The sequence below is a fragment of the Chionomys nivalis genome, chromosome 8 (genome assembly GCF_950005125.1).
Source record: "Chionomys nivalis chromosome 8, mChiNiv1.1, whole genome shotgun sequence".
NCBI classification, from domain to species: Eukaryota; Metazoa; Chordata; class Mammalia; order Rodentia; family Cricetidae; genus Chionomys; species Chionomys nivalis.
The window spans coordinates 66,495,800-66,509,555 of record NC_080093.1 but is presented as its reverse complement, the minus strand read 5'-3'; the positions used below and the strand labels follow the sequence as shown (position 1 = coordinate 66,509,555).

The window sequence follows — 13,756 nt, the reverse complement described above, 5'->3', positions numbered from 1 at the left end:
AATTGAACTCAGGACCTCTGGTAGAACAGTCAGTGCTCTTAACCTCTGAGCCATCTCTCAGCCCCCACAAATGTTTTTTTTTTAATTGTTTTTATTGAACTATATATTTCTCCCCACTCCCCTGCTTTCTTTCCCCTCCCCTTCTACCCTCTTCCATGGTCCCCACGTTCCCAGTTTACTCAGGAGATCTTGAAGACAAATGATTTTTAAAACACAAGATTATAACTACTAAACAAACAGCGTCAAAACATCAAAATTATTTTTGAATAAATACATCTAAATTCAGATTTTATACTTTACTGGGCAAAAGAGCTGATCTACAACCAACCGAAGATGAAAATAAAGATATGTATAATATTATTCAGTATGTTCTAGAATGTCCAAGGAATTTGGGCTGTTTTAACAGCACAACAATTTTTTTTTAAACTTAATAGGTGATACATGTCAGGAAAAATTATATATGCATTTACAAAGAACCCTTTTGACTGTATCTGACTCACAATTTATTGTATAACTAGAAGCACAGTTTCCATACCGTTTCCCTAAATGAGAGGGACATTACCACATTCTCGCTCCATGCCTTGTTAGCAGGGATGAGGGCTGCTAAAACAAAGAAGTTCAATCTTCACTGAATTGCTTATGTGTAAAGTGGTTCTAATTTGTAATAAGATAAATCTTGGTACATAATTTCCCCTACTTGTCCAGCTAAATGAGAGGGCTGTATATGAGAGTTTCAATAAATTTAAATTTCTAAAGCAAGAAGAATGGTGGTTTTGTCTTTTGAGTTTCCTTGTTCTATTTTTGTTTTTTTAGTAGCAGCAATGGATATATAAAATTCAAGAGGTTCTGTTTGTTCTGTTAGAGAGGCTTGCTTTATGCAGTGTAGCCTACCCCAGAACTGGCTGCACAGCCCATGCTGCCCTCAGACTCTCATTCTCCTAGCTCAGCCTCCTGAGTGCTGAGATGACAGGCATAGGCCGCCTTGTCCAGTGGAGAAAATCCAGGTTTAAAGAACTACTCTATTCATTTCTCCAGTGCAAATTTAAAATCTTTGTAAAGTTATCCAAAACTTATTGAAAATGTTTCTGTAACAGACTAAATGTTACGATTCCTAGGACTAATCTATTTTCAAGATTCAAACTGAAGAAAGAATCAAGTAAATGCAAAAGCCTCAACATCCACCCATACTCAATAACTCTTGACTGCACCCCAGCTAGTCTAGATGGCACCTCTTACTTTGGACCTGCATATTTGGAATCACTGCACCAGCACTTACTCAAGTCCGTGAGCCATCCATCCTCAACTACTCCTCCACACCCGTGTCCAATGCTCCAACAAGCTCCTGGGCTCTATCTTCAAAATGCAGCCTGAATTTGACCACCTCTCACTACCTCTATCTAAGATATTCTAGTCTTTAAATTAGTTTATGTAAAGTACAATTCAATACATAGAAAAAAGGATTGTCAGAGATCAGTTAAAAATACTGTATAATTGCAAACTTGTTTTTGACACATTAATGTCAGGGGAAAAGTCAGGCAGTAAATGTCAAGATGGGCACTAAAACATAGGCAAAAAAAAAAAAAATCAGCCCAATTTGTAAAACTCAAATTGATAATTTAAAGAAAAGTATCAATGCTTCTTTCTACTTTGGTAATTCAGGAAAATACTAAATTTACAGGGTAAACTACGATAACCTGGCAATATACTTCATAATGGTGTAAGAATGTGAGTAAAGACACAAATACTAGGGAACACAATGAAACTTATGCTACTCAAAAAACAAAAGCAAAACAGTTTCCATACCTCTTTCTTTTATTGTACTGCATACACATATAAGTAGGAATAAGAACAGAAACAAAATATTCCAGAGAAGACACTCCCAACCAAACCGTCTCACCATTAAAGATATTCGTGCTATGTGACACGTATCTGTAGCTATGGCCACAAACGGGAAATCATTTTCTGAGGAGGGTCACAGTCACCAGCAGATAGACAGGTCTCCCCCATTGCTGATTTGCATGCCTACATAACCACATGCGTCTTGACACTTTTGCAAATCAGTAGCAGACCAAATATGTAAGTGGTCCCACAAGATTGCCTAATGATACCATACCTTCTTAGTTTGTGGAGATATACAAATCCATATGTTCATAAAACCATGTAAGTGGTGTAAGTCTTTTTTTCTTTGAGCACATGCACATGCCTTTAATTCATTCACACCACATTAGCTGCATCTTTAACACTGAGAGAACATATATGCTAGTGATAACAATATAGATGTTACATTTATAGAGCATAAATGACTGACAGGGGAGCTTAGAAAATATATACATCAAACAATAAACTTCTCCAAACATGTGATTTCCTTTTGAGAAATATTATTTTGTGTATGGTGGGAGTAGAGGTAACGGACATACTATGGTCTTTTAGAGTCATTTCTATCCTACACCTTCATATGAGTCCTGGAGATGAAACTTCATACATTGGGCTTACCCAGAAAGCATTTTACGTCCTAAGCCATCTCAGAGAAGTCCACAATGATTTCTTATATTCGCTCTAGAGTATACATAAACATTAAAAGCTGGAAAATGAACATCAAACTATGGTATCACTTCTAAAGCTGTTACTTTTTTGAGAGATGTAGCACGACTAATAAAAACTCACAGACAGAAATCTTCTCTGAAAGATCAGAGAAGCAAAACAGACAACTACTAGAGAGCTCATACCTCTACGAAATTTTCAGACTGCAAGGGAGTGAGTTCCTGTCTCATCCCACCTTAGATTCCTCTCTAGTGCTGGGATTAAAGGTGCCCGCTACCACTGCCCAACCTCTATGGCTAACTAGTGGCTGCCGGGATTAAAGGTGTGTGCCACCACAGCCTGGCCTGCATGGCTGACTAGTGTGGCTAGCTTTATTCTCTAATCTTCAAGCAAGCTTTATTTGTTAGATGATAAATAAAATATCGCTACAAAGAAGGGTTTATTTTATTCTATCCCCCAACCATCTGCCCCCCCACCCTGTGTGTGTATGTGTATGTGTGTACGCACGCGCATGTGTGTGTATGCACACATGTTACATGCAAATTCCTACAGAAGCCAGAAGAGGACCAGCAGGATTCCCTGGAGCTGTCAGCAGCTAGATGTGGGTGTTGTCAACTGAATTCCTGTCTTCTGAAAAGACAGGAAGTACTTTTAACTGCTGAATCATCTCTCTAGCCTCCTAAAACTGTTACTTTTAAATATTAATATACAGCTAACGGAACTACTGCAGCAGCAAATTATTATACAATAAAACAGATTCCTACTACTGCATAATGAAATATACACAAGATGAGTAATTACTTGACCCTTCATGAACTCAACTGTACAAAGCAGTCTTACAGTCTTACCTTAATGCTGAATAGACACCCAAAGACAGAAATGAGTAGTCAGGATCATAGTATAGATACACGGAAGACACACAGTATGGGAGGATGTCGATCACACCAACAGCAATAATCTTCCCATCGAGCCAGTACTGCTGGTGAAAGGAGCCATAACCACACTCCGGTCCATTAGCAGGGTACTCTGCCTATGAAAAAGCAGGCACAGAAACATCAACAGGGAGTCATTTTCTTTATATTAAAAAGATCTCTTAATCTAAATAATCTTATTTTATTCATGTTATTACGTTTTAAAACTTTGCTTCATTGAGACCACCTTCCAGATAATGAGTGCTTTAGCATGAAAAACTCATTTTTTTTTAAAAGAGAAGGATGGAAATGAAAGAGGGATGAAGAGAAAGGGAAGGAGAGGAAAAGAGTAAAAGAAGGAAAAATCAAGAGAGGAAGGCAAATAACGTGATCCACCTCAACCAGAAGACTACAAAAAGAAAACACTGTGATATATTAATCAGTTCAGGAAATACAGGACGCACTCCAACAGTTGGCCAACACTTCTACCAAGTGACAGGGAAGAGAGAGACTTCTTGAGCAGATTAGTAACATATACAAAAACCATTGTTAGAAGCACAGTTAACATTAATAAACTGGATGGTTCCCTCTCCTTCCCCACTCAGGATTATGAACACAGCCAACTCTACTCAGTATCAGATTTGAAATCCCAGCTAATATAGTAAGACAGAGGAAGGGATCAAAGGGAGCTACGGGAGTAGATCAGTGGTGCCTAGCATGCGCAAGTCCTGAAGGAGAGGGGGTAGAGAAGGGAAGGAAGAAAGGAGAGAAAGAAGAAGGGGAGGAAAGGAGAGGAGGAGAAAAGAGATGGAGGAGGAATTAGTTCAGAGTAAAGAACACAAAAATCAACGTCTCTCTTTATGACACGATAGTGGAAATCCAAAAGAACCAAGAAAAAACTATAACTATAGTAAAGCCTAGAATGAAAGGTTAAGATATGAAATGATTTTCCTTTATAATAATGACTAGAATAAAAAAATTAAAACACAATGAAAAAAACGTAAGCTTAAAGCTTACATGTACACAATCGATACATAGGAAAGCATATCTATGAAGGGAATCAAAGAAGACCCACATTTTTCTTGACTAGAATTGTTACAATGCCAGTTCTTTTCAAGTTGCTGCACAGACAGTAGAATCCTAATCAGAACTGCAACAAGCTATCTTATGAGTATCGACAAATTCATTCTGAAGCTGGACATGAGAGACAAAAGGCTCAGGACATCTAACCCCACTGAGAAATGAAGACAGTGTGGTTGTCTTGACAGAACAATAAATGGACAAATCAGACGAAACAAATCCACACAAACACAATAACCTTTGACAAAGAAAAACGGCAATTCAATAGGGAAAGGTAAGTGTTCAACAGTTGGACAACCACAGGTAAAGCAAAACTCAAGATGAACCTGACACCTTTCATAATACTGAGCTCAAAATGGATCACAGACCCAAATGTCAAAATCAATATTAGAGAACTTGGCATTTGGAAGAGAAAATCTGGGTGATCATGGCTTGGTTAATGAGTTTTCAGATACATCACCAAAAACAAAATCCATGAAAGAAAAAACTTGTTTGTACCTTATTAAATTAATTTAAAACTTTTGCTTTACAAGAAATGTTGTTAAGAAAACAAAGTCAAGCCACAGAACATATATATAGGACATACTTAATGAAACATGTAAAGCTTTAAGACTCAACCATAAGACACTAAACAACCAAATTAAAAATGGACCAAAGATCTGAACATGTGCTTTACTGAAAAAGCGGAAAGACAGCACCTAAGCATAAGCAACAATGCTATCACTATAGATCTGCACACACAACACGAAGCAGTCCTATGTATCGGAATATTGATCCCCACAAGCTGGACATCATATGCCAGGAGAGATGCAAGGAAACAGGAAGTCCTGCTCTGATGTTGGGAAGGTAAAACAGTTACAGGTACTTTAGGAACTTCTCACAAAACTAAACATACTCTAAGCATTAAAAGAATGCAATCATACTCTGTACTTATTCATTTGGTTTGGAAACTTACCTAAAGACAAAACCTCACATATTGTTTATATCATTCATTCCTAATTGGTCAAAACCAGAACAACCCAGACATTTTTCAATACATAGATGGATAAACTATGGTTCATCCCTATATATAAGGTATTATCATTAATTAATAAAAAAAAATTCTCTCTCTCATACACACATACACAGAGAAAGAAACAGAGACAGCACTTTAAATGCATATTGCTAATTGTAAAATGCCAGTCTGAAATTCTGTGTCCTATATAGTTACAAATACATTAAGTAAAAGGCAAAGTATGCAGAGTTTACTGCATATTATCAGGAGGTTGAGAGGTCTAGGCAAGGGATTAATAGATGAAACACCAGCCCTTCAGGAGTTGAGACTGTTCTCTATGACATCATATAACAGCAAAGACACCATACTATATGCCTTTTAATCAAAACTCAGCACTTTATTATTTATTGATTTTGGTTTTTCAAAACAAGGTTTCTCTGGGTAGCCCTGGCTGTCCTAGAACTCACTCTGTAGACCAGCCTGGCCTCAAACTCACAGAGATCCACCTGCCTCTGCCTCCCGAGTGCTGGGATTAAAGGTGCACACCACAACTGCCCAGCTAAAACTCAGCACTTTAAACAAAAAAAGTAAATCTTAATTATGAAAATTTTGCAAATCATTTAGGTCTTATGACAATATACAGACTTTTAACAATAAAATATAACTGCAGCACAAATGTATGGAACATTCTTACTAACAGAGTTGGACAGAGAAAAAAGGTGAAATAAGCAAGGGTAGAAATGAAAGGGATCTGTGCGGATGAAAACAAAAGAAAGTGCACATAAACACTGTACTCTGATAAAGCTGCTTCCCACAGGGGCCAGGTCAACAATTCTGACACTGCGGTACGTGTAACAAGCAAGCAGAGAGCATATGGTAGGGTTCTCAGTGCTGTGACTAGCATGATCCAAGTGATGATGGATTACAGTTGAAAACGTGAGAACTCACTGCTGCAAACACAGATGGTTCCACACAGAAATGTGCATACTATAAATGTGTACATACTCGTGAGTTACTATACACACACATTTCTTTTTCTGTCAGCTGAGAGGGCCTGAAAGAAACACCCCAAGAGAAACACCCAAAGACACCTTGCTGACAAGATCTTGGTATATTTCCTGCAATCAAAGGAAGCAGTGCTAGGAGATGTGGCTGACGTTAGGACTGGGCAGGAAATATGAGCTTACTAGATCTCAGTGTCAGAGAGGTAGTACTCAAACAACGAGTCCACACTCAAAGAGGCATGGAGCTAACTGAAATACCTAATTCATTATTAGACCACGTTAAGCAAAAAAATAACAGTGATCTATAATCTCAAGTATAAAAATCTATGTACCCATACTACTATATAACATTGAAAAAAATAAAAGAACAGAGGGAAATCTCCCATGAAGAAAAATATCAAATTTACATAGGTATTCTGCCCTGATGTTAAGAGAACATAGATGTGCATAAAGCAGGCCCAGAATATTATTCTTTTGATTTTATTTTTATTTATTTATTTATTGGTAATTGAATTGCATGGTTCTCTACTGTAAACTCTATAGGTGACATCATCATATCAAAATAACAAAAGGTTAAACATTACTCTCCTCTTCTGCTATCATTTCAACTAGGTCAGAAAGAGCTAAATCTTAGAATAGCCCTTTTATTTTTCCCCTAGAAGCTCAGGAACTCTTGCTTGAGAAGTATCCCCAAGTCACGAGTGCTTACTGACTTGAGAATTCCACTTAATTTATGTGTGGCTATTACATGCCTTAAACCTTATTAGTTAAGGTCTTCTGTCAACGTTGCTCAATTGTCACAAGCACAGTGTATTACGTAGAAAAGTACACTATTTGGGGAAAAAAGAAAGTAAAGGGCTATTTGCCTTAAAGCCAAAGAAAGACATCATGCAAATTGACAGGTCTGAAACTTCATGACCTCAAACTCCTTTATACTTAGAAAAGGAGAGAGAGAACACCCAAGAGTTCATGTCTAATGGAATACATACAGATACTTACCAATTAGAAAACAGTGAAATTTAAAAAGCAGATCTAATAATTCTTTTAAAAATAACAATAAATTAAATAAATTTCATTCATTCTGTGATTAAAAACAAACAATAAGCACTGCACTTTCCAAATCAAAAATCAATACATATGGAAAGTTGCAGAGTTGTGGATTTTTTTACAAATCTAATTAGAAGATCACCTGATTCTCATGTCAGCCTCTGCATCTAATCTCCTGCCATCATGGAGCCTCTGGAAACAGACTGCACGCTCATGAGAGTGAGAGTCAGGAAGGCTAATGGCATCCCTGCACTATGAAGAATATCCTGCATCTTCAAAGTAAGAGGCGCCTATAAACTATAAGGAACAAAATTTAAAACAGGATCCATACTAGTGCTTTCCATCTAAGTTGTGAGGAACAGAGATAAGATACAAATAAAAGGAGACCAGTGAGCAAGCTTAGGTCAGTTTTTCTTCACTATGAATGGTACATTCCCAAAGCCAGTGTTTACAGAATTACATAGTTAGGTCCTCATAAATCAGTCAGTGATGGGATTAGCAGTACTTAATATTTCTTTCCTAGTCTGCAGTTTGCAGTTTAGGATGTGTAAAGGAATTGATGAGAAAATTTTCACAAATTCCTCCATTTCAAGGATTTGGCTGATAAAAGGAAAAAATAATAAAGCTCCTCTCTGCTATACAAAAGAAAATTCACCTTGAATTCAGGGGAAAGATGGCCTACCATTGGTGATTAATGAGCTATGCAGTGAGTATCCATTTCCAAAGCGCCATGTAGAGGTGACAAGAATATTAATAGGCCAATTCTCACTTCCAGCCAAACTGTTCCCCAAATGGGTGCTTATTTATTCTAACAAAGTACACCTGTCTCCTCACCCACCTGCCTTCCTGTGCCTCAGTGATGCCCCAAACTCAGCTACGCTGAGAGTACCTAGCAGAGAGGAAGTCATTTGAGAGGATTTTCAAAAGAGGGTAAGGATGGGGCAGGAGAAAGACTGCAGAGAACAGAGCCTGTGCTCCCTCCCTTTACAAAGCACCCAAACCACCTCTCCCAAATGCTTCCTCTAGGACACAAAAATCTTGTTAGTTTTCTTGTACCTTATTTTACAACTCTGTAGGAACAGAGGTTAACCTGTAGCATTCTTAGAAAGGAATGAATACAACTGTCACCCACATTCAGAGGGACTAGTATGGCTGGAGTTGGTAAGCTCCGATTAGCTCAAGTAAACTGTTCAGTGGGTGTCTCCATCATGGTTTTGACCTCTTTGTTCATATTCTCACTCCTCCCACGGATGGATACCCTGCTCAGCCTCCATATAGTAAGGAGGGCCTTGGACCTCCCCCAAAGCAATGTGCCTTACCCTCTCTGAGTAGTGGATGGGGGGGGGGATAGGTGTAGAGAATGAGGGGAGAGAGTGGAAATTGGGATTGGTATGTAAAATTAAAAAAGGATAGTTTGTTTTCTTTTTTAAAAAAATAAATTAAAAGTAAAAAAATAATTTTTAAAAAGGGAACAAATAATCCCAAATGTTAGTCTACCACATATATAATTAGTAGTTGTTTTAATCTATGTAGGAATCTAATCTCAATCTTATATTTTATTAAATTATATCTGCAAATGCTCTTTGAAACAGTTTTAATGTTTACTGGTTTTGTATCAAATAACAAGTCGATTAAATCAGACCTGTATTTATGTTGTCCAGGTAAGATCAGTTAAGAGCCTAGAGGTCATCCCCCGAGAAGCTTGAGTGACCTCACTGGAGGATACATGAGAAGCACTTGTTCTTACATCCCAAAGTGGTTCCCATGCAGTGCTATCACTGCCCATTCTTTGCCTCATGTTTCTCTTTCTTGGGTCTGTGTTTCCATTTCCAGGACCAGGATGATATCCCCACTACTGTACTAAGAGCTGGACCTGATGTTATGTTGGATGGTTGATGAACTGTAAATGGAGAATCTGGTTTTGTTTGTGTTTTATTTGTGTACTTGTAAATTCAATCAATTAATAAAACAGTTCTTTATGACCTGAAACCGCTGTGTTTGACATATGGTTAGTTATAGAACTAAAAGTTTTCTACATGTCTGTCCATAATCAGAAAAGCTCTTACTTCTATTTCTATGTGAAATAGTTTCCACTTACAGGTGATATTAAATACACTCAAATATGAGCGCTGTGGAACTGATTTACTGAGATAAGCAAGTACATAAATCAAAGTCTTCAAAATCACAGGAAAAAAGCTCCTTATAGAAACTAACAGCTTAGAAACAAATTTTAAGAATCCAGATATATATAACTAAGGTGACTCTTTAGATAAATCTACTAGCATGAAATTCTTAGTTTAAGGAAAAAGCAGTATCCTCTCAAATTTGTAAGCAATAACACTAGATTTTAAATAATATACGGCTGTATTTCCAGTGAGAACAATTTAACTGAACTTCTAAAACTACACCTTAGTTTACATCAAAGTAGTTGGCAATGGGTGGCAGCAATTGCAGCTACAAAGGACCTGAGTTACATGCCCAGAGCTCACACAGAAAAGTCAGGCATGGTGGCACAGGCTTATAGTCCCAGGCTTTGGGGGGATAGAGATAGGCCCTAGGGCTCACTGGCTAGCCAAGCTAGCCTAACTGTACATTCCAGGCCACATGAGAGACTGTCTCAAAATGTCAGGTGCATGGCTCGTAAAGAACACTTAAGAGGTAGTCCTCTGGGCTTCATACATTCACACACACGTGCACACACACTCATATTAACATTAATCATGCAGAATGCTTACAATTTGTAAGCATAACTTTGCATTCAACTACACTGAACATTCTAGCATGTTTAAATGTTTTGAACTATTGTTTTAGCTGTGGTAAAATATACATAAAGTGTACCACTTTCAGTGCATTGAGTAGAAAACTGAGTAAAGTGATGTCCTGGTGATCTACAATGTGTGCCTCATGAAGGAGGACATTACAGTGTTTGTCCTCTTGTGATTTGTGTGTTTTCCAGTTCAATCGAATGTGAATAATTTCTCTCTTTTTGAAGGGTGAACAGTATTCTGCAGGTCAGTGTAACACTTTACTGGTCACCATGTATCAACAAATACTTGGGCTGATCTATCTCCCTTTTGCCTGCCATGAACACGTTGCTACAATCACTGCTACACTGCTCACGTTCCCTTCTTTTCTGTATAACTGTTGCATCATAGGCAAATCTCTATTTTTTTTTTTTTGGTTTGGGTTTGTTGTTCATTTTTAAAAATAGCCTCTCACTATGTGGCCCTGACTGTTCTGAAAACCAGGCTGGCCTCCAACTCAAAGAGATATACCTGCCCTTGCCCCCAGAGTGCTGAGACCAAAAATGTACACCACCCACCGAGCTCAATATAGTTTTTAAAGGAACGTTCCTCCCCTGTAGCTACAACATTTTATATTCCTTCCAATGCACACAAAAGCAGCAATTTCTCCACAGCCAGAGCAGCACTATTTCTCCATTTCTGTTCAAAGTTAACCCACTGGGTACCAAGTGATACTTCGTGGTTTTGATAGACAATTCTCTAATGATTACTGGTGTTAAATAACTGACATTTTGTGTGTTATACTCTGTTTCAGCTTAAACAAATCTAAAACCCTTTAATAATTTTAAATATAGATCAAGAAATATAATGATCCCTCATTAGATACCCATAGTCTCCAAGCAATATAAATAAATAAATAATTAATTAAATAATTAAATAAATAAATAAATAAATAAATAGCATGTAACATTCCTTTCCTTTTTACTGATACTCTCTACAAAATTCTTGCATCATTGGGTCACACCAGCATGCTCATCATTGCCATTTCAATAAATGTAAAGGATGTCCAAGGAAGTGATGGCAATTGTATTTATGTACTCTCCCATTGGCCACACTGCCTTTATGTAACAAATAGTTCTCAAGATTTCTGACTGCCCATTTCTCTTTATGAAAGAAAAATTACTTCACCCAAAAAAGGTTACTGTTTTATCAATATAAGATAAAAAAAAAGCCATATTTAAAAATAAGATATATGGGGCTGGAGAGATGGCTCAGAGGTTAAGAGCATTGCCTGCTCTTCCAAAGGTCCTGAGTTCAATTCCCAGCAACCACATGGTGGCTCACAACCATCTGTAATGGGGTCTGGTGCCCTCTTCTGACCTGCAGGCATACACACAGACAGAATGTTGTATACATAAAAAATAAATAAATATTTTAAAAAAATAAAATAAAAATAAGATATATACATCTGAATATGCAAGATGGGATAACATTTGCTTTGTAGGAAAAAAACTGAGTAGGTTTAGTCTAAAGTAAAGTAGCAACTTGTGCCAGATCATAAAAGACAAGTGAAGAAGACAGAGCATGGAGCTGAGCATGGAGAATAGCAAGCTGTAGAAGGGAGTGGACTTTACATGTATGTTTATAATGCCCAAGCCTGAAAACAAGCAATAAGATCTGCTAAAACATTGCTTAACCTGCTCAGTCTTGAGAGATGTTCCTCTGGACACTCTTACAAGGCTAAGGAAAACAAGGTGCTAAGAGATTTGCCCAAGGTCACTAAGCCAATTTAGGGACAAGCTAGGAAGGAACGAAAGTCTTGACTTGCATATCAGCATATCAGGTCAGTATTTCTGAGTGGACACAGCTTCTGCGGTACACCACACTACAGTTACAACAGACTCACGTGTGCTGTGTAATACAAAGAGCTAAGACACCTTAGCAATTTGCAAAACCAACGGATGAGCAAACAAGTATATTTCTTAGGAATTTAAATGCTCCAGAAAAAAAAAAGCAAAAAAGGTTTACTTATCCACAACTTAAAATCAAACACATCAATAGACATAAATTAACTGGACTTTACAAAGCTTAGTAAATGATGAAGGACTTACCATAAATAGTTTTAGTAAGTGTTCAGAAGTGAGGGAGAGAAAAAATTAAGCATTTTTACCACAGAATTTATAGGTTTTAAAAATTAAATTGTTAATACTAAATGCTTTGCCTTAATCTGATTCTTGTGTATTAAATCCTAACTTTCCCAATAAAAAGATTTTACAAAATAAAGCGCCTTCCAAAGGGCTTACAAAAAGTAACAGGATCCTGAAGCCTGACTATCTCGACAGTATTTACTGAGCACTACAGCACACACCTTGGACTGCACAGTAAACTTTGGTTAAAGCTGTACAACTGGTATCCTGCTTCCCCAGTCCTTCTTACAGGAAAATAAATTCCATGGTGACATCCCAGACTGAGAACTCAATGAATGCCAAGATCAAACAAGACTGATGTCCCCATGGAAACTAATCCACCCCAGGATTTACTATTCAAGGCTTTTCTGAAGCATTCATGCACAACTAATGGGCAATGAAAACTGTCAGGGAAGATGACCCTGATTTTGAACACAGTTTAAAAAGGTCTTGGGAGTAATGATGAATACTTTGCTTCTGAAGGAAAGCTAGCTAGCCCAGCAAGAATATCCTTAAACTAACTCAAGTTTGTGCAGAAAAAAACTTGAACAAGTCAAATTTGTGGCATTTTTCTATTTAGAGTTTAAATTTCTACATTAAGCATGCTTCCTTTAATCTCACAATCAACCTTTACATTTTAGTCTCCTGAGGCTCTTTCCAGACTAAGACTTCGGTAGTTGTCATTACACTTATAAATACACATTTTCAATTTACACTGTCTCAATAATCATGTGATGTTCGAAACCTAACTGAAGTATACTCCTGTCCTGACTAATGAGTTTTGGGAGTACTGTCTGGCCACACATGCAACTTGCTTACATTGTACTCAGCAAAGTGAACTCAAGAAAAGAAACGATGCCTTCAGTTCAACCGTTTGGCCTTGCTAGAAGCTCTGCCTGAGCCACAACTGTCCAACAGCTCTTAGAACCACAGGAAGGGGAGAGTAGATAAATGACAATCCTGATGATTTTGTTCCAGGTTTCTAGTTGGTGCCTTTGAGCAATAACATTCAACTTCCATTGTAAGTTACAGGATACAGTCTGAAAACCACGAGACTCTTTCCTAATGTACACAGCTACAAACAAAACCCTGCTCCTCTCTGCTTTGGCCCAATAGTTCAAGCCACCACAGCCTAGTCGTCCTCTTCTGATTTTTCAGGACCACCAGCAGACTAATTACCATCACCTACAAATGGCTATGCTTTCATGAGGTAACTTCTTTTCTACCTGGCTTCACTTCTTAAAATGAA

At 37.6% G+C, this 13,756-nt stretch overlaps 1 protein-coding gene across 7 annotated transcripts in view; it reads right to left on the bottom strand.

The window, feature by feature from the left end:
- The window catches only part of Ate1 (arginyltransferase 1), a 131,907-nt gene that overhangs the window by 62,767 nt on the left and 55,384 nt on the right, over nucleotides 1–13,756 (bottom strand). For all 7 annotated transcript variants that reach the window (XM_057778531.1, XM_057778533.1, XM_057778530.1 and 4 more), the window contains one exon: nucleotides 3,390–3,571. In XM_057778531.1, the coding sequence (XP_057634514.1) occupies nucleotides 3,390–3,571 (182 nt within the window). The remainder of the gene's footprint in view (nucleotides 1–3,389; nucleotides 3,572–13,756) is intronic.